Below are 21,469 nucleotides of genomic sequence, written 5' to 3'. Positions count from 1 at the left end.
CACTCTGAAATGTCACCGGAAGTGCGAGGCCCTGGTGCTGCTGTCTATCTAAGTGCCTGTTTTGTGGTGGGGTCCTACTATAGTTGTCCCTGTAAAGGCCTGCTGCAGGCATTGCTGTGGGCACACTAGGGGTCCTTAGTACAGCGTGCGGTATACACGTGTAAGTGAGTTCCGGAGAGGTCTGTACCGTTAAGAAGCGATGGGAGGCCTGGAAAAGAAGAAGGTGAGCGGGTCCTTGTATACTGTCAGCAGTATGGTGGGGGCCGGAGATGTTATGTACATCCAGGTCCGGGCTGTGCGAAGGTGACAGGCCGCTGGCGTCATCTTTGCTCTGCTCGGCGTGAGGGGAGGAATGGACAGCAGCATAGAAGAGCTGACACTGTCCCCCCCTCACACACGGTCCACCTCGCACACTGTCCCAATGGGGACAGCCTGACCGCCTCCATGATGGGGCTTCCATTGCTTAGATCTGCTGGAGGTGATTGTTACCTGTTCTGGTGGAATCCACATATAGACATATGGGAAGTGAAGACTATCCTTCAGCCTGGTTCTCTGAGTGGTGGAGGGTAGCATGTTAAAGGAAAAGTCTGGACAAAATAAAAAAAAAAAAACTGGAAGAAAATAAAGAATCAATACTTACCTGCCCCTGTCACCAAGTCCCCAACTGCCGCTGGGCTCCAGTTTCTCCTGGGTTCCAGTGTTATCCAAACCCGGCAGGAAGGACCCGCTCAGCCAGTCAGTGACTGCAGCAGTGTCCCACCCCAGTCACTGACTGACTGAGCTGATTCCTGAGCCAGGTCGTGATATGGCAGGGGTCTGAGAGTGGTCGTGCTGCGGGAGCATGGGGACAGGTAACTATTGATTCTTTAATATGTTCCTGCATCCCTCTGTCTACTCTGTATTTTTTTTTTTTGGCTGGGCTTCTCCTTTAAAGTGACTGTACCACCAGGCCCAGGCTGAAGCACTGGAGGGGGGCCAACCCACCCTTAGTAGGAAGAAACTCCAGCCCCTCCATGACGTGACTCCATTAGAATCAATGGAACCCTATCATAGAGGGGCAGGGGTTTCCTCCCACTAAGGGTGGGTTGGCCCGCCTCCAGTGCTTCTGGCTGAGCCTGGTGGTACAGTCACTTTAAAGGGGTACTCCAGCGTGGGGGCTATTTTTAGATGTGGCTGCAAAAAAAATGTCCACTCCCCTCCCTGGTTCCAGCGGCGGGTCCCGTATCGCGGCGCTCTGGTGCCCGGTTCCCGGCCACTTCCCGGTGTCTGACGCCGCCCGAGACGTGATGTCTCAGGTCCGCTCAGCCACTCAGTGAAGGAGACGGGATCCATTTCAAGTCCTCTCAGATCCCGTCTCCTTCCTGCGTCAGACACCCGGAAGCAGCCGGGCACCGGAGGGCCGCGATGCAGGACCCGCCGCTGAAACCAGGGAGGTGAGTGGACGTCTTTTTTTTTTTTTTTTTTCCAACCACCTTCTCCCTGGCCACATCTAAAAATAGCTGGAGTACCCCCACATCTAAAAATATCTGGAGTACCCCCACGCTGGAGTACCCCTTTAAAGGGCTTATCCAGTGCTACAAAAACATGGCCACTTTCTTTCAGAGACAACACGACTCTTGTCTCCAGTTCAGGTGTGGTTTGCAATTAAGCTCCATTCACTTCAATGGAACTGAGCAGCAAACCCCCCCCCCCAAGCTGGAGACTAGAGTGGTGCTGTATCTGGAAGAAAGTGGCCTTGTTTTTGTAGCGCTGGATAACCCCTTAAGTATCTAGGTTACATAGGGAATTGTTTTAGTAGATCCAGCAATGTGTCATAAAATATCCGTTCAGGACTCCATGATATGAACATGCAGTGAGACCATAATGCATGCTGTTCCCCCTTCTTATCTAATGGGAGTTGCGTGCAATACAGCCTGTTCATATACGTGGAGTCCAGAAGTTTTGGATGAACAGAGAACTGTGCCGCTGATGCTGACAGGTACACTTTAAGAAGGTTGAAAATGAGACAAGTTCTTCAGGTTCAACCAATTACCCAACTGTGTTAATCCAAAAGAAGGCAAGAACCCTAATGAGACAGATGCCAATAGGACATATTCATTGAATCAGCCATGACAATATCATGTGGTAGTGAGTTCCATAGTCTCACTGCTCTTACAGTAAAGAATCCCTGTCTGTGCTGGCGGTGAAACCTTCTTTCCTCTGGTCATGGTTACAGGCCTAGGTGTGAAAATTGTCCATTCATATATTTGTATATTGCAATCAGATTTCCCTTTGTCAGAAGGTTTTGTCCCTGGCTATGACACTCTATAATTCGTATATATCTATATTCAGTATCTAATCCATTTCTTTTCTCTTTCAGTATGAGAGCGGTTCAGCCACCAACTACATCACAAGAAATAAGGCGCGAAAGAAGCTGCAGTTGAGCCTGCCAGATTTTAGGTATATATAAATTACGTGTACAGGAATTAATGTGACCTCTGGCTTCAGTTTTTCTGTCCCTACTCCGTCTGTATTGTGTACAATAAATCCTCAAAAATCTCCGATGTGGTTTGTAATACAAGGACTTAAAGCAAACCAGTCAGCGCATTTGTGCTGATTGGGTTCCCAGAACGGCTGCACAGACCTCTGGTGGTATTGGGGGATCTAGGCTCCGTGGGCCTGCTAATGGTCCTCCTTGCCTGTCACTCACCCTGCAGAGCGTGCTGACAGGACAGACAGCCGTGACCAGTCACAGCCTAGATGACTAGTCACGGCTTTCCCCCTGCCTTGCACGCCGGATTAAAATGCATTTTACCACAGAGCCCAGACTTCCGACACCACCAGAGAGCTGTCTGTGAGGTGCGTGCAGTTGTTCTTGGAGCCCAATCAGCACAAATGTGATAATTGGTTCCCTTTAAGGCCCTTTTACACGGGCCAATTATCGCCAAGGAGTTTTGCTAGAATTGCTCCTTTGGCTGATAAGTAGAGATGAGCGAACCGGGTTCGGCCTCGAGTCCATCCGAACCTGATCGTTCGGCATTTGATTAGCTGGGTCTGCTGAACTTGGATAAAGCCCTAAGGTTGTCTGGAAAACATGGATACAGCCAATGACTATATCCATGTTTTCCAGATAGCCTTAGGGCTTTATCCAACTTCAGCAGCCCCTGCTAATCAAATGCCGAAAGTTCGGGTTCGGATGAACTCGAGCATGCATAAGGTTCGCTCATCTCTACTGATAAGCGTCCAGCATAAAAGTGTCAGCGATCAGCCATGAAACAGGAAAACAATTTATCCTTATCGGCCACACATCTCGCTGTGTAAACAGGATGAGAGACCGTTACCGATACATTTGAATGGCCGCACAAAGAATACAGTAATTGTTCATTCAGTCTGGACGCACGATTAATCGCGCCTTCTAAAGCATGGCAAATGAGCGCCCAGCTCGCTCACTTGCGTCCTTACATATCATGCCATGTAAAATGTCCCTAACCCTGTTCTATGGTCTGTGTTATTGCTTTACTGGTTTTGTTTTATGGTATGGACCCTAGGGATGTCACAATACCAGAATTTTGAGTTCAATACCGATTCCATATTTTTTATTTCGATGCTCAATACCATTTCGATACTTAAAGGGGTAATCCCCCCAAGAGCTAAAAAAATGAAATACTCCCAAACCTAGATAGTCTTAGTCACCAAGTCCCCATGAGAATTTTGAGCCATCTCCCGTCTTTCTAGCTGCTTCCGTTCCATAGTTACAAGTTTAAAAAAAAAGCTGAACGATATCCAACATGGCGCCAGCCAGAGAACTACATCTCCCATCATGCAATGCTTATGTGTGATTGGTCCATGATGAAGAAGAGCTGAAATCCACAAGGTATAGCAGAGTTGAGTGAGTTGCATTGCAGAGTTGAGTGAGTTGCATTGCAGAGTTGAGTGAGTTGCATTGCAGAGTTGAGTGAGTTGCATAGCAGTGTTGAGTGAGTTGCATAGCAGTGTTGAAAGAGTTGCATAGCAGTGTTGAGTGAGTTGCATAGCAGTGTTGAGTGAGTTGCATAGCAGTGTTGAGTGAGTTGCAGAGTTGAGTGAGTTGCATAGCAGAGTTGAGTGAGTTGCATAGCAGAGTTGAGTGAGTTGCATAGCAGAGCCGAGTTTGTGATATAGCAGAGCCGAGTGGGCGACGTAGCAGAGCCGAGTGATTGAAAGTTTCATATCTGGAAGCAGATGGCAGAGACTGGCACAGTTTCACAAGAGGTCAATCCTAGGGTCAGCAGCATCAAAGTCAGCAGTCAAAGTCCCATGCTGGGGTTGGTTGCTGGCGCTGCTGGTGAGTCCTGGGGCTCGGGCTGTGCCGAGGGGAGTGGGTGCCGCCCCTGCTGGGTCCCGGGGGGGTAGGGTTGAGCGGGTGCCGCCGCAAGCTGGTGATTCCCGGGAGGAGGAGGGGTGGGATGTGAGTGGGTGCTGCTGCTGCTTATTCCGGGGGGAATAAGCCCCGCAGCCCCGGCATTCCCGCCGCCACCCCCCTCATCATCAGCCCCAGCATCTCCACCCGCCCACACCGCTGGTGTTAGCTGCAGCTGGGTCCCGGGGGGGAGCGGGTGGTGAGCGGGTGTCGCCGCCGCTTCTGCTTATTGAGGAGGGGAGGGGGGGGGGGGTCCCGCAGTCCAGATACCTCTGCCCCCATCAGCCTCGGCATCCCTGGCCGCTGCCGCCCCCGTTACCAGCCCCGGCATCTCCGCCACCACCCCTCCAGCTGAGTCCCGGGGGGAGGGATCATGTGGTGAGCGGGTGCCGCCGCCGTTGCCGCTGACTCCCGGGGGGTGGAGGCGGGTGTCGCCGCGGCTGTTGCTGAGTCCTGGAAGGTGGGGTGGGGGGGTTCGGGTGTGTGAGCGGGTGCCGCCGCTGGGTCCGGGGGGGATTTGAGGCGGGTGTCGCTGGAGCCGCTGCTGGTGAGTCCTGGGGGGGGAACGGGTGCCGCCGCGGCTGCTGCTGAGTCTCGGGGAGGGAGGTTTGGTGTCGCCGCTGCTGGTGAGTCCTGGGGGGGGTGCAGATCTGCACCGATCACCGGGATTGTTTGCGGGGGCACAGGTGAGCTCAGAGGTGGGGGGGCACAAAGGTGACCTGGAGGGAGGGAGTCAGGAGGCACTGATCAGCAGCTGTCAGTGTCCTCACTCACTTCAGTGGACACTGAAGAGACTGTGGATACGTGATGCCGTCTTGGGGGGTCGGGGCAGGAGCAGGGAGCCGTGTCGGAGTGGACTGAGAGCTGATGATTCTATGCAATCTGTGGGGGTGGGGGCACCTAGATAACAGCAAAACTGTGCAGAATCCGTAATAACTTTATATTGGAAAAGTGGAAAGCCACGGGTGGGCAACGTATTAATGCAAAAAAAAAATTGGGGGGGAATACCCCTTTATTAAAGTGTGAAAAAAGCGCTTAAAATACAAATATAATGACCCCACCAGGCCGTGGATATGATGCCTCCATGTACCATGTTTTTATTTGTGACTTTTTGATCACTTTTTTGTTACGTTTTATAGTTCGGACAATTACGCATGCAATGATGCCAAATGTTTGTTGTTGTTTTTTTTATATTTTTAGTTTTTGAACAAAAGTAAAACGCTGGGATTATTAGAACTTTTGTTATGAATTTTTTTTCAAACTTTTTTTTACACTTTTTAATTCCCCTGTACCTCCCAGCCTACCTCCTTGTGCACTACACCTCCCAGCCTACCTCCTTGTGCACTACACCTCCCAGCCTACCTCCTTGTGCACTACACCTCCCAGCCTACCTCCTTGTGCACTACAACTCCCAGCCTACCTCCTTGTGCACTACAACGGCTAACTACAGTGTAGAGTGTACAGTGGGGCTACAGTGTAGGGGCATACTGTGTGGACAAGAACACCTACCCCCATAGCTCTAGCCTTTTTTTTTTTTTTTTTACACAAAAAAAAAAACAATATAAGACCCCGTATTATGTGAGAGAAACATAAAAGATTAAAAGATGAAAACTTGGTATAAAAATATATATTTATTAATAATTCAGTAAATTTCAAAAGTTTGGTGGTCGGCTACTGATGGTCTGCTCTCTGGATGAGTGTTCATGAGAGTCTCAGCTGTTAGGGCTCGTTCACACTATGGAATTGGCACCGAATCCTGCCTTCTGTCTGTTTGAATGGAAGGGCTCGCGCGCCTTTGGCTTTGGCTGTCCAGGCATGATGGGAATTGTAGTTTTGCAACAGCTGGAGGGCTTGAGTTTGACATCTGTGTTTAAAGATGGTCTCCTCTCTGTTGGAGTCTTCAGGAGCCTCAGATGATATAGATGGTCTCCTCTCTGTTGGAGTCTTCAGGAGCCTCAGATGATATAGATGGTCTCCTCTCTGTTGGAGTCTTCAGGAGCCTCAGATGATATAGATGGTCTCCTCTCTGTTGGAGTCTTCAGGAGCCTCAGATGATATAGATGGTCTCCTCTTTGTTGGAGTCTTCAGGAGCCTCAGATGATATAGATGGTCTCCTCTCTGTTGGAGTCTTCAGGAGCCTCAGATGTTATAGAGGTTATTGGGAAACTGCAAAGAAATCAGAGAAATAAATGAGTGAGGAAATGAACATTTTGTCTTTGCACATTTGTAGAACAGTCAGAGATGAGATGGTTGTCACTGTCAGGCTCTTACCTCTAGAAGAGTCCCAATAGATGTTGTATGTAGGCTGATCCTCCATCTGTACCTGGAGGCTTCAGTCCACCTCCATATCCTCCACTGCCGACAGGTGGGTTGTGGAAACCTTTCTCCTCTTTATGGAAACATCCAGCATCTCCACGTCGTCGGGGAACTGCCGTCCTCCAACCTCCATGGGCTCGCAGATGTCCTTATATGCCCTCTTCAGAATGCGAGCTGGTCTTGCTGGTGGGGCAGGGTGGGATGGGGCAAGGGGTGGGGCAGGGTTTGGTGGTGGGGCACGGTTTGGTGGTGGGGCAGGGTGGGATGGGGCAAGGGGTGGGGCAGGGTGGGATGGGGCACGGTTTGGTGGTGGGGCAGGGTGGGATGGGGCAGGGTTTGGGGGTGGGGCAGGGTTTTGTGGCTGGGCCACAGTGACCCGAGTATTCTTACGAGATCGGTTTCTCTTGCCGAGTGTCATCCTGAGAGACTCCTACGCTCCTACTCCTACTCCAGAGTTAGCCTGGACTAACACTGCTGTCAGGGTGCAGCTTGGTTTTATTGTCACAACCAGGTTCTATTGTGACATCATCCTCATACGTGTCATGATGACATCACAAGCAGTGGGTGTGGCTAGAGCACACAGAGATGAATAATATGGGGAAGATTTATCAAACATGGTGTAAAGTGAAACTGGCTCAGTTGCCCCTAGCAACCAATCAGATTCCACCTGTCATTCCTCACAGACTGTTTGGAAAATGAAAGGTGAAATCTGATGCGCCCGCATCCTTGGTGGCAGGTTCCTTTTAACATAAAGTATCGAATACCAGGAAATCCTGGTACTGAACCTTTTTTTTTTTTCCCCGAAATATGGATAGTAGCATTGATACTTCGGTGCATCTCTAATGTTCACACATGCATGTATTCTATAGACTGCTTTGTTGCAGATCTGTAGCTGAAAATCTGCACGTGTGAACATGGCCGTGCATTCACACTGCCCGAATCTGCTGCAGATATCGGTGTAGATGCCCTATTACCCAGAGATCATCTGCCCTATAAGGCAGTTATCTCCCTGTGTAATAAAAGCAGCGATCAGCAGATGAGCAAGCAAACGCACACTCATTAAAGGTAACCTGTCACCCCCCCGTGCCGTTGTGAAGGCCGCCCGACCCCTGCTAGAGACCCTTATACTTAACCCATCTCACCAAGTCCTGTTCCTGGAGCCAGTCCCGGGACGGAGAAGTCCTTGTCGGAAGCCCAGCGCACGCGCTGCTGAGATGAGTCCGAGGCCCATAGAGAATGAATGGAGCCATCATTCTCTATGGGCGTCAGACTCATCTATGCAGCACGCGTGCCGGCGCTTCCGACAAGGATATCTCCGTCCCGTGACCGGTTCCAGGAGCAGGACTTGGCGAGAATGGGTAAGTATAAGGGTCTCTAGCGGGGGGACGGGCGGCCTTCACCCCGGCACGGGGGGTGACAGGTTCTCTTTAGCTCATCAGTTTCTTTCAGTAGGTTAAAAAATAACTTTCTGTCAGTCAAACATCTTTGAGTATTAGGAGACGCGTGGCCGACAGCTGATTAGAGCAAAATTCTGTGCAGCCTTGGCTGTGCGACTATCGAGCCAGCAGATCAATGCAGATTAACACTGGCTTACAGCCCAGGTCGGGCCGTGTAATGCGGCCGTTACTAATTAACTGAACACAGCATAAAATCTGCAGCTTCATATGCGACATCAATTCTGCTGCAGATCCTGTACATGGGAATGGACCCTAAAAGTATATACGTATATAGTTTTTATCATTTATTATTTTTTTATCATTATTTAAACCAGTGAGATCTCTTCCTATTTCTTAAGACGTCTCTGCATCCTGAAAGGAATCTATCCTCATGAACCCAAACACAAGAAAAAAGTCAACAAGGGATCTACAGCGCCCCGGACCTTTTATCTATTGAAGGACATCAAGTTTCTTCTGCATGAACCTATTGTGGGAAAGTTCAGAGAGTACAAGGTATGTCTTCCAGTCTGTTAGGCTTTCACAGTCCAGCGATTTCACTGACTGTATTACTATAGAGAACTGCACAACACAGATTCTAAACTTTTATTTAAGAAAAACAAAGTCTGCTTTCCTCTAGCGTGTTGGCTGTGCGATTTGTTGCCAAACATGTAACTAACTTATCTGATAACATAAAGCTGAGCTATGTAATGCTGACAATCTACCTATAAAAGTCCGCTGTAGCTAAAGTTGGTGGTAGGCTGGATTCACACTACATTGTGCATCCGTTTCGATCCGTTTTTCCATTGACTTCTATTGTAAAAAAAAACGGATCAAAACGGATCCGCTTTTTTTAACGCACACAAAAGTAGTGTCAGCTACGTTTTTGCGTCCGTCAAAAAAAAAAAAAACGCTGCGTATCGTTACGTGTGAAGCTACCCTTATTACTTGTCAACCACCACCACACATTTGTCATGTGTATGGTGACGTGAAAGTATAAGGCTGGGTTCACACTGCGTTTTTGCAATCCGTTTTCTGCAAACGTCGTGTGAACCCAACCTTAGACGGAATGACCAGCAGTTTGAGCGAGCAGATCAATACCCGCTTACAGGGACTATTAAATGCCAACAGAATTTAAGCCCCCATTGACTTCTATAGGATTCCTCTTGCAGAATCCGTCCAAAGAATTGACATGTCAGTTCTTTGGCCCTGTTCACACTGAGCAAGAACGGCGGAATTCCGCGGCGGAGCTCTGCGACGCGGAATCCCGCCATGCTCAGTGTCCTGCTTTAAGTGGATGAGAGGGCGCCTCCGCTGCTGCCGCTCTCTGCTCAAAGACGTGGCATGTTATTTCTTTGAGCGAAGAGCAGAGGCAGCGGACGTGCCCTCTCATTCACTCAAAGCAGGACACAGAGCATGGCGGGATTCCGCGGCGGAGAGCTCCGCCGCAGAATTCCATCATTCTTGCTCAGTGTAAACGGGGCCTTTGGACGGAAAGCAGATCTGCGGCAGAAAATTCTGCTCTGGAATTCTGCAGTGTGAACAACAAAGCGGAAATCTCATTGAACACAATGGGACAAGGAGAGGTATGATCTTTGCTTCACTAGATATTAATGCCTGACATATAGGATGAATGGAGGGGAGTCTTACCTGTCTGATAACATATAGGCTGTTTATTCAGGATGAATTGGTCCCAGCCAATTGGCACACAGCAAACACATGTGATTTATTGCAAGTTACAACAATTTTTTAAACATAGATTTTAATTAAAGGTTTTTGTCACTTACAAATTAGAAACCATACATAATTTAGGACGTGAAGTGAAGAGCAGTGAAGTGACATATTTTTTTTTTTTCTTGTCTTGTTTTGGTGACATTACAGCCAAATATTAGTCACAGTATACTTCACGTTTTCTGTTATAAACTATAGTGTGTGTGCTTTGACTTAAGCCCCATGTTGTGGTTATATTTGCAGGTACCCCACCTTTATTGATGCTCTCCGTGACCTGGATGATGCTCTGTCGATGTGCTTTCTTTTTGCTACCTTTCGACGTACTGGAAAGTGTCACGTTCAGACCATACAGCTTTGCCGTCGCTTTAGTATAGAATTCCTTAATTATGTTGTGGCTTCTCGTTCTCTACGGAAGGTGAGTTTATTTTTAGAAAAGGTCATCTAGTGTTAGGGCCCTAATCCACAGTAACGATCATCGGCCGAATCGGCCCCATTTGGCCCGATTCGGCCGATTATCGTTCGGTGAAATAGTGAGAACGATCAGTCGATAATCGTGTCATTGGCTGATCGTTCATTTAGGGCCAGACCTAAAATCATCGTTCCCCCACCGCGCATCGCTACGGTTGAATAGCGGTGGGCGGCGGGCGACCGACGATTTCAGAAGCGCAGCATCATACATTACCTGCAGGTCTTCTTCTCTGCGCGGTCTTCCTCTCCGGGTCCCGATGTCTTTGCAGCCCTCGCTCAACGATCATCGGGCCGTGGAATAGGCCCAGTAAACGAGCGGCGATCTAGCAGATCGCCGCTCGTTTACATCGTTGATCGGGTCCTCCTCGGCCCGTGGAATAGGACCCTTAGATGTGAATCTACCTCTGCACTCTTCTAAATCTGTAGTCATCAGAAATTCTGCATCATTCTCCTGATATATTGTATGCTAAAGAAGTACTCCAGTGAAAATAGCTTTTAAATCAACTGGTGTCAAAAAATTATACAGATTTGTGAATTCTCAAGCCTTCCAGTACTTATCAACTGCTGTATGTCCTGCAGGAAGTGGAGTTGTCTTCCAGACTGACACATGCTTGATGCTGCCACCTCTGTGTGAGACAGGAACTGTCCAGAGCAGTAGCAAATCCTCATAAAAAACCTCTTCTGCCCTGGACAGTTCCTGTCACAGACAGGTGTCAGCAGAGAGCACTGTGTCAGACTGGAGAGAATACCCCACTTCCTGCAGGACTTACAGCTGCTGATAAGTCCTGGAGAATTGAGAATTTTTAATAGAAGTAAATTACAAATCTCTGGCACCAGTTGATTTGAAAGATTATTTTTGTTTGCGAACTACCCCTTTAAGCCTCTGCCAGTCCACTTAAGTGGGCTGTGTAAACATGTGTTCTATGTATTTTTTAAAGGGATTGTCTGAGGGGGAGGATGTGGTGTTTAATTATTAAGCTATACTTACCTGTCCTGACGCCCTTCACTAATGGGGAATGGGGCTAACCCACATCCAAAACCTAGAGAGGTTGTCCATAAACATAAACTGCTTCTAATTACTGACTTCGGCTGTTCAGCTGAGGCCCGTCATTTAACCCTTTAAATGCTGCAATCGCTGCATTTACTGTAAATAGATAACTGACAAGTGTCGCACCTTTTAGGTGTCTGAAAGGCTCCTTCATAACTTGATTGTGGGTTGATCACTAGGTACTATGGCAGCTGGAGGCCTTATCTAGACCTCCGTACCTGCCGCAGTGGCTAATAGAATTTGCTTAGGCAGATTTTACTACCATGTTTTCCCGAAAATAAGACATTCGCCTAAAATAAGCGCCCCCCACGCCCACCAGTCCAACCTTTAGGGGGAATCAGAGTTTAAACCTTTTTTCTCTACAGATGTATGAGCTGAGAAAGCTTCCTCTACATTGAAAGCGCCCAACCATGTTTGTTCCTTAGGCAGTTTTCTGTTCCCCTGACCACATTGACAAGTCAAATTAGTCATCTTCATATTAGAAAAGGTTTTCTTGATTTTCCCGTCCTGGTAAACTGGTAAAATTGATCCTGCAAAGTTTTACATTTATTTCAATAAAATGTATTTTAATTCATTTGCTGGAGAGAAGAAAATGGTTACATAGTCCTTCCCCCCCCCCCCCCCCCCATGCTTTTCTGGGAGGAGGATCAAGGCTGGATGTGTAAAACAAACACGTTGGAAATAAGTTATCAGATGAACTTGTTAAGAATAATAATAAATAGTTTTGGAAGAGCATTTACAGTGTAGTACCCAAATACGACCACTTGATGGCAGCAGTTCCAGAATTTACTTGATTTTGCTTTTGAGAGATGCACAGCACTATCGGGAACACCATCCTAACTACAGATGCACTATACAAAATGAGTGGGGTTTAAATTCACTTCATATTAGTATTTAAACTTTATATTTGCTGTGGCTGTGATGACGGAGTAGAAAAACATAGCTACATTCGTCCAAAAATAGCGCCACACATGTCCTCAGTTTGTGCGTGGTATTGCAGCTCAGTACATTGAGGTGAATGCAGCTGAGTTGAGGAGCAGGTCTGGCTCTATATTCAGGGGGTTGACATAATAGCCCCAGTACAGTGAGGACATTCGCTGCAGAGCTGTGTGTCGCTTATTAGTTCTTTCTGTAACACTGAGTGTCTGCTTACATTTTCTCCTTAGGTTTTCTTGTCCATCAAAGGAATTTATTACCAGGCAGAAATCCTAGGACAGACGGTGACATGGATTACTCCATACGCTTTTTCCCATGATGTAAGTTATGAGTGTATTTCTTATCTTATGTGCTCCGTGTTTTATTAAATGTGCTCACTGCCAGGCCAAAGGATTGTGTTACACAGTGAAGAAGGCTGAACTGGAGCCAAAATAAATCTTTATTCTGGTAGAAATGAGCATATGTTTTAGTCAGTATATTCGCTTTAAGCTTTTCACATAGATAGAACAGCGCCGATGCAGGGAAGCTGATTGCGACGCTGTTCTATTTCCAGGCACTGGCCCGGGTTGAAGCTCTGGAGGCGGGCCCGCCCGCCCCTCTATGACGTGGCTCCATTAGAATCCAGGGCTTCACCCCCGGCCGGTGCCCCGGAATAGAACAGCGCCATACGTGACTGGGAACCAAGCAGCGGTTCAAAAAAAAGGATTGTGGCACCGGCTTCCCTGTGCCTGTGCCGTTCTAACCATGTGCAAAGCTTAAAGCGAATGTACTGATGGTACATTCGCTTTAAACTAGTCCTATATCAAATCTCCTATCTCATAAAGTAATGGCATACCCTAGCAACATGCCATTACATTATCAGGGTTGTGGAGTGGGAATTGGAGCTGGGTTTGGCTGGAGTCTGACTGTTCTTTATTAATATATTTATGTTCTATCAGTATTAGGACCATAAAAACCCTTTCTCACATACATTTAGATACACAGGGTGAAGCAGGGCTCCAGATGGCGACCAAAATGGTCGCCAATGCGACTGACATCTTGCAAATGGCGCCCAGATTTATTAATCTGGGCGCCATTTGCGACTGGCCCCGGCGGCGCGCTGTCTCTTTAAGGACTTCCGCCTTCCACACGCTGCGCCGAATCACGTGGTGCCTCTGCGGCCGTCCAATGAATGACGGACGTGCTGGATGACGTGTGCGGGGACACGCTTCTCCAGTGACGTCATCCAGCACGTCTGTCATTCATTGGACGGACGGCCGCAGAGGCGCCACACTCCTCCAGCGCCTCTCTCCCGCCTCTCCTCACCCGGCGGTCCAAGTTCACTCCAGCGGCACCAAGCTTAAATAGTGGGTGAGTACAACCGGAGGGACGGCAGGGGTGGCGGCCGGCCAGTAATGTGTGTGGGGGGACCGCGGCCTGGGCGGGGGATTGGTAGTGTGTCTGTTGTGATGGCGGTTAGGTGCGGTAGTCAGTGCGTGTGGGGGGGTATGTATAGACTGCACAGTACCACTTCCCTCAGTGTCTGTATGTATAGACTGCACAGTACCACTTCCCTCAGTGTCTGTATGTATAGACTGCACAGTACCACTTCCCTCAGTGTCTGTGTGTATGTATACACTGCACAGTACCACTTCCCATATACATTGCCACAGGGGCTATATGTCATCGGCTGCCGGGGGCTATATATATATATATTTGTAGGGATCTTCCCGGGGGATGGTGTGTTTGGACACAGTTCACAGCAGACTTGGACTTGTAAAACAACAGCTTGGCGTTTATTTGCAGCATAAACCGTCCATCAAACAAAATACAGCAGCACCGTGCTTTAAGAATAAAACAAACAAAAGAGGTCTTGCCCGTCTGGGCGCTTACTAACACACTGGTCACCTCTCTGGCACTTCACTCGGCAGTATTTCGGGGTGTGAACAGGCCCCAGCAGCGGCTGTACTCCCAGCTCTCAACAAACACACCAGGCAGGCTGTTTACTCCTGGCTGAGAGCTTCCCCTGCACACTGAGCACACCTTTTGCCTTCTCAGGCTGATTGGGATCAGAGCTCACCTGATCCCAAAACCCACACTGGATCGAGGGGGAGGGAATGGCAGATCCCACTACCAACCTATCCGCCATTCCAGTAAGTCCGGCCCGGAAAATTAAATAATAACTCAGCAGCATATCACTGCTGAGCAATTGACCTCCTCCGGATTTACCATCTCACACTATGCATCAGCCTAGGTGAGATGTACATCCCCTCGAGCACTTTACCAGTGACATGTCTACAATATATATATATATATATATATATATATATATATATATATAGCAGCTGGCTGAGGGAACACATCGGCAGCAGGGGGGTATATGGTTGTCAAGTTGCTAGTTTCCATGTTGAACGTTTTCAAACTAACAAAAGAAAGAATCTAAAGGAGGAGGATGCTGCCGTGGCCTCTGCATACAGTAAGTCCCATTTAACATAACATTAATTTTACATGTTTTAAAATGTTGGCGACCAAATATTCTATTTGGCGCCTAAATTTTTCAGGTTAGGAGCCAATGGCTCCTAGGTAAATTTTTTAGTCTGGAGCCCTGCCTATTAGAGAAGGGTGGTTGGGGAAAAGTTTGTCTGTCACTATTTAGCAGTTTGTTTCTGAGCTGGAAGAGTCCATTGAGGGAGGGCTAGATCTCTTACTGGAGGCTGGATGACTGTATATGAGCAGCAGTGTAATATAAAGGTATCCTGTGTAATATAAAGAAGAAGCCATATGTAGTGCAGCAGGAACCTCTGTCCTCAGTGTGGTATTTTGTCTGTGTGTGGTTTTCTTCAGTGTTCTATGGCTGCAGAAGGCTGTGTGTGTGCTATGGCTGCAAAAGGCTGCCTGTGTGTTTGTGCTATGGCTGCAGAAGGCTGTGTGTGTTTTGAGAGAGAGAGGCAGAAATTAATGGGGTATTCTGTGAAACAGTGAAAAATCCAGGGGGGACAGGGGGTGGGAACATAATAAAGAAGTCCTATTTACCCGTTGCCTTGCCCCTCCCAGTGCCGCATCCCGGCTCATGGCCACTTTCCCCCTCTCTTGTCTCCAGATTGGGTGGGGTTTTAAACTCATTTCCATTGAAGTAAATGGAGCTTAGTGGCAAACCGCATCTGAACTGGAGACCAGAGAGGGGGAAAAGTGGCCATGTTTTTGTAGCGCTGGATAACCCCTTTAAGTTGGAAGGCGCTTTGAATACTCACAGCGCAAAGAAGAATGTGCTGTGAGTATGTAAACCCATAGAAAATTACAGCATTGGGAATTGCAGTGGAACTTGCGGTATGAAATCCGCTGTGATCCGGTATGTGTGAAGGCACTCTTAGTCTATGATCACACTCAGTATTTCTGTCAGTCTTTTTTAAACTAAAATCAGGAGTGCAACTGTGTTTTTAATCCACTCCTGGTTTTGGTTGATAAAAGACTGAGGGAAATGCTATGTGTGATTGTAGCCTATAGAAGTAATCAGGAAGAATACTGGGGGAGGGGGGTGTAACCCCAACATCTTGTTCAATTACTGCAAAATAGACCACAACAGCCATGACTCCAAGTACAGGATGAAGCACTGAATGGAAGCAAGTGAAGGGAGGAAGACCCATCGCTCTCCCTCGATTTGGAAGAGAGAACCAGAACAACCAGTGAAAAATCTGTAGAGAAGGTAGAATAGAGAACATAGGGATAAAGGGCACAGGCTGCTAGACAGGACATTACTCAATACAAACACTGAGCTTTCCGAAGGCCACGGGAAGCCACTCAGCAAGAGGGTCACAGAAGGTTGGCACATCATGGGGAGTCTCGTAATACCATCTAACTCAGGCATGTCCAAAGTCCGGCCGGAGGGCCATTTGCGGCCCGCGTTCCGAACTTTTACGGCCCCCCAGGTATCCAGCTTGCTATTATCTGCCTGTGTTATAAAGCATATAGCATGTAGCATGTAAAATGGTCGGCCCTCGCACATGTTCACTTCATCAAATTTGGCACTCTTCGAAAAAAGTTTGGACATGCCTGATCTAACTGGACCATGTTTGGTAGAAATGGTAGTGGGATTTACAAATTGACTTTAAATGGAGCATACCAGAGACAAAGAATGTCGTACAACTCCAGTACCCGCTCAGAGGATGACTGATCAGTGAGCAGGGCAGGTGAGGGTAGAGAGAAAGTGGCGCAGATCCACAGGATCCTAACAGTTTTAGGTCTGGGACTTTTTTTGAAAGGGTCAAGCATTTCCCGAGCAGAAGTGGGCTACGATAAAATGGTGACTGCAAAGCCGTGCATGAAAGGGGTTATCCAGCGCTACAAAAACATGGCCACTTTTCCCCCTACTGTTGTCTCCAGTTCAGGTGCGGTTTGCACTAAAGCTCCATTTACTTCAATGGAACTGAGTTTCAAAACGCCACCCAATCTGGAGACAAGAGAGGGGGATAAGTGGCCATGTTTTTGCAGCGCTGGATAACCCCTTGAAAGACTGAATCTACCAGACCAGGGATCCCTAATATAAGAAACAAAGCCGAAGTATTAGGTAGTAAGAAAAATTTAATCTGAGCATGAGCAAACCATCAAGGTGAGGCGTATGATTGGATGTGATGTCAAACCACTCAAATAGTTCTATCAGTGGGTGGAGTGAAAAACTTGCACATACTCTTAATGCTTGACGAGTGTTATGACATGTATGGATTCACAGATCCATCCAAGTCCATAGATTCTCTGAGCAGGTACAGGCAGAAACGAATGGTCAGTGTTCAGCCTAGTATTGCTGCCCATTCGGTGGGGGTCTTAGCAACTGGACGCCCATTGATTAAAAATTCCGACGTATCTGACATTTTTTTTTTTTTTTAAACATTTGGTGGCCTTTAAAAGGGTACTTCAGCGAAAATCTTTTTCTTTCAAATCAACTGGTTTCAGAAAGTTTTATATAGAGTTGTAATTTACTCCTATTAAAAAATGTCACCATACTTATCAGCTGCTGTATGTCCTGTAGGAAGTCATGTATTCTCTCCAGTCTGTCAGTGACAGGAACTGTCCAGAGTTGTAGCAAATTCCCATAGAAAACCCTCTTGTGCTCTGGACAGTTCCTGTCTCTGACACAGCAGAGAGCATTGTGTGAGACCGGAAAGAATACACCACTTACTGCAGGACATACAGCAGCTGATAACTATGGGAAGACTGACGAGTTTTAAATAGAAGTAAATTACAGATCTAGATAACTTACTGAAATCAGTTGATTTGAAAGAAAAATACCCCTTTAAGTTGTACCTTATATAGCCTATAGACAAAATGGAGTGTGGGCACACTTGTAGCATGGCAGTAGACATTGCAAGATTTTTTATTTTTTTTTTATTCTCAGCGCAATTCTCTCTGCATTGGGGAATCTTTTATCACAGAGCATTGAAAGGAGGCGCCAGTGTAAGTCATCGGTGAAAAATGTCGACCTGGTTGCTCCACTAAGATTTGCTGCCTATGGGTAAGAACCTATACGCTAAATATAACAAAAATGTGACATGTGCGGATTGACATTACTCTGTAGTCACAGGGAATTGGAGAGAAAAAATCCAGTTTTACATGTACTAATATTTGTGCACCCTCCAGCTTGTGAAGGTAGTGAAGTATGTGCCAAATGAGTGTCTGAACAAGGTGCTAAAAAAAAACCATAGTAACTGTGAGCTCCTGGTTAAGGAACAAAGTAGATTGATGAACGGGATTGTGGGAGGTTGGGAAACAAGGCTGCAGTCTTCCAGAAAAAGCAGGACTCTGTCCCTAGGCTGGGTGTTTTATTACAGCTCAGCCTTTCCTTTGCTGCATAACAAGGCACGGCCTGTAGGCAAGAGTGGCGCTGTGGGAAAGAAGGCAGCCTTGTCGTTCCAAGCCCAAGGAGAAATTTAGGCCCAAATTTATCAATCATTGACCATAGCAACCAATCACAGCTCGGCCTTCATTTTACCAGAGCAATATGAGAAATGAAAGCTGAGCTCTGATTGGTGGCCCGGGGCCAGATCAAAAACAGGGGGGACGTTTATCAAGACTAGCATACTCGTATACCTGCGCCTGTCACTTGAGGAGCACAGAAATATATACCTGCTCTGCCATGATTTACACATGTTTGCAGGTGTATATCCTGATAAATTTTGGTGCAGGAGGAGGCCAAGCTTATCAAGGCGTATACCAAAGAAAAGGCGCAGGTTTATGTGCAAACCATGTTGCTTGCACAAAAAAACTGCGCCTTTTCTGTGGCGTACGCCAGCGATGCAGTTGATAAATGCGGCCTCTAAACAAGTAGTTTTAGGCAAACAAAAATCCAGAATAATTATTTGTGTCAACAGTTATGATACAGTTACACCTCAAAGTTATGATTGGTTAGGGTCTGAGGGGGAGATTTATGAAACTGGTGTGAAGTAGAATTGTCTTAGTTGCCCCTAGCAACCAATCAGATTCCACCTTTTCATTTTCAAAGACTCTGTGAGGAATGAAAAGTGGAATCTGATTGGTTGCTAGTGGCAACTAATGGTGGGTTTACACAGACAGATTTATCTGACAGATCTTCGAAGCCCAAACTAGGAACAGATTATAAACAGGGATCAGGTCATAAAGGAAAGACTGGGATCTATCCTCTTTTCAAATACAGTCCTGGCTTTGGCTTCCAAAATCTGTCAGATAAATCTGTCTGTGTAAACGCACCCTTATGCTGGGTTTACATGAAGCGATAATTCGCCCGATTAACGATTTCGAAGTAATTTTTTTTTTTATAACGATCAGCGTTTAGATGGAACGATATATCGTACAGAGAATTAGTTTTGCGATTGCTTAAGCCTATCTCGCACATAGGTAAAATCAGTGAACGACTGTTTACACGGAACGATCTGCGGATTTTTTACGAACGACGATTTAAGAACATGTTAAAAGATCAAAATGAACGATCTCTCGCTCGTCGTTCGATCGTTTGCCGCGTTTACATGTACGATTATCATTCGAATTCGATCGTTATCGTGCAAATTCGCACAATAATCGCTCCGTGTAAACCCAGCATTAGGGTCCATTTACACAGAAAGATTACCTGACAGATTATCTGCCAAGGATTTGAAGCCAAAGCCAGGAACAGACTATAAACAGGGATCAGGTCATAAAGGAAAGTCTGAGATTTCTCCTCTTTTCAAATCGATTCCTGGCTTTGGCTTCATATCTTTGGCAACTGCCCAGAACTGGGGGAAGGAGACTAATAAGAAGTATGGAACAAATTATTAAGCTCCAGGAGGAGAAGATGATTAATCATGTATGTTACCTGACCAGAATACCCCTTTAGACTGTGATGCCTATTTTCCTGCTGTAGAGTTAGGGTATGTGCATACTGAATAGTTTTGACAGAAACTCTTGTTGCGGAATTCTCTGCTCACGGACGCGTCTCTGCCCGTGGCATAGACTCCATTCTATGCACTGGCAGATTCTTTCCTCCGTCAAGTTCATTCTTTTGACAGAGGGTGGAATCCACCCGTGCACAGAATGGAGTCTATGACACAGGCGGACACGCGCGCGCCGCAGTCCACGAGCTGCGGAATATCTGTCAAAATGACTCAGTGTGCACATACCCTGAGATGATAACGTGTATTCTTACCAAAAAAGGGACACTTATTTTATGTGGTTTTCATGTGTATTCTGACAAAGAATACTCAATATTAATACGCTGTATAGACATGTCTGCCTGAGCTGTACCAACTGCAGTGGCTTCTTAGAAAAACAAAACGAAGGTCCATTGTGTGTGAACTCATCCTTGTACTGCGTGGAGGATCTCTACAATCCCAGGATGCAATTAAAAGAAAAAACAGGTCCGTTATAATGGAAACAACGCTCCGGGCCTAATGCTCTATACAGTGGATTGTTATTATGTGTCGCAAAATATAGACAAATTTGATTGTTGAATAAACATGTTTTGTGTGTCGCCCCCCCCCCCCCCCGTTTTCTCTTCAGTTCCGAGTGTTATTTGCAAACATGGTCGCCTTCTTCTGGTATACATACTTGGCTTCTACAAGGAAATGACCACCAGCTACAGCGCCAGTAATGGAACATTGTGAAGGAACCAGGACACCAGCTGTAACTCAGTAACTGGGACCGCTAAATATTCTTTTTTTCTCAGCAATAATTTGCTAAGACTGAAATGTGACTGTAACCTAATTGTAGTAACTGATTCTAACAAGGACGCTGTGAAGCTTTGTACCCGGAGACACTATAATAAATTAGAAGCCACTCTTTCAGTGCTGTTTACCAAGTGCATCTGCCAATTTTTATTTATTTTTTTGCTGGGCTGATGTTTGCTGAAGTTTAAAAGGGTTCAATTTAAAAAAAAAAAAATAAAATAAATATATATTTTATTAAATATATATATATATTTAAAGACCTAGTTAACCTTTGCACCCAAAATTCCTTCTCGCTTATTTACTATGGTAAAACATGTTGACATTAGAGATGAGCACAGCTGGAGCATGCTCACTCTATCGTTTTTTGAACATTTAATTTTCGACGGCCTCTCCACAGCAAGTGGTGATTACTGTCCCCGCTCACTCTGCTCCTAGCCCAGTGAGCAGTGACAGCGGTCACCACTGGCTGTGCAGAGGCTGCCGCATACAGCGAATGTATCAGGCAGCCTTGCCTTGGGTACAGTATATAAGAATGATCTTGCTAATAATATATCCTACGCTATCACTAGTAATTAGCTGAGCAAGAGACAACATCTCCCCCCCCCCCCTTCTGCCTGGGCTGTCGCTCCTGCCCTTTGCACACACATGACGACTGCTGAGTGATCGAAACCTTTATCTCTGTGCTGCTGCTGGATGTTTGGTTCACAGGGTCTTAAAGGTACCTAAACTCACAAGCGGTGGGAACCTTGCTTACATGGCATCAGACTTACTCCAATACCACTGAAGCGACCTCCACAAATTTCTTGGATCGCCCTGTTACAAGACCTATCCATCACTGAGTGAATAAATCCTATTGAGTCCCTGCTACTGGTCCCTATTGACTTAGGGATGCAGAGCATTCACCTATTGCCACATGGTTGTATATTGGCTGTAGAGAGGGCCATTACCATGATACTACAGAGTCCTTTTCTGACTGTTCCTATTTCAGCAGCAGTTATTGCCTTAACACTGG

The 21,469-nt window shown here is 46.7% G+C and overlaps 1 protein-coding gene and 1 long non-coding RNA gene across 2 annotated transcripts; one reads left to right on the top strand and one right to left on the bottom strand.

Annotated features, from left to right (window-relative positions):
- Positions 1 to 14: 14 nt before the first annotated feature.
- LOC138785489 (pescadillo homolog) lies at positions 15 to 20,591 on the top strand. The gene is made up of 7 exons (XM_069961491.1): positions 15 to 223; positions 2,360 to 2,439; positions 8,490 to 8,643; positions 10,102 to 10,273; positions 12,541 to 12,630; positions 17,679 to 17,795; positions 20,291 to 20,591. Exons 1-4 carry the CDS (start codon positions 200 to 202, stop codon positions 10,117 to 10,119), a joined length of 276 nt encoding a protein of 91 aa, XP_069817592.1. The 5' UTR covers positions 15 to 199; the 3' UTR covers positions 10,120 to 10,273; positions 12,541 to 12,630; positions 17,679 to 17,795; positions 20,291 to 20,591.
- Positions 5,991 to 7,221, bottom strand: LOC138787033 (uncharacterized). Its single transcript, XR_011362284.1, has 2 exons — positions 6,650 to 7,221; positions 5,991 to 6,544 (listed from the first exon to the last, which is right to left on the bottom strand). It is a non-coding gene; the product is annotated as an uncharacterized lncRNA (long non-coding RNA).
- Positions 20,592 to 21,469: the final 878 nt, after the last annotated feature.

Source organism: Dendropsophus ebraccatus, chromosome 3, assembly GCF_027789765.1.
Source record: "Dendropsophus ebraccatus isolate aDenEbr1 chromosome 3, aDenEbr1.pat, whole genome shotgun sequence".
Taxonomy (NCBI): domain Eukaryota; kingdom Metazoa; phylum Chordata; class Amphibia; order Anura; family Hylidae; genus Dendropsophus; species Dendropsophus ebraccatus.
This window is presented reverse-complemented; position numbering and strand designations above follow the sequence as displayed.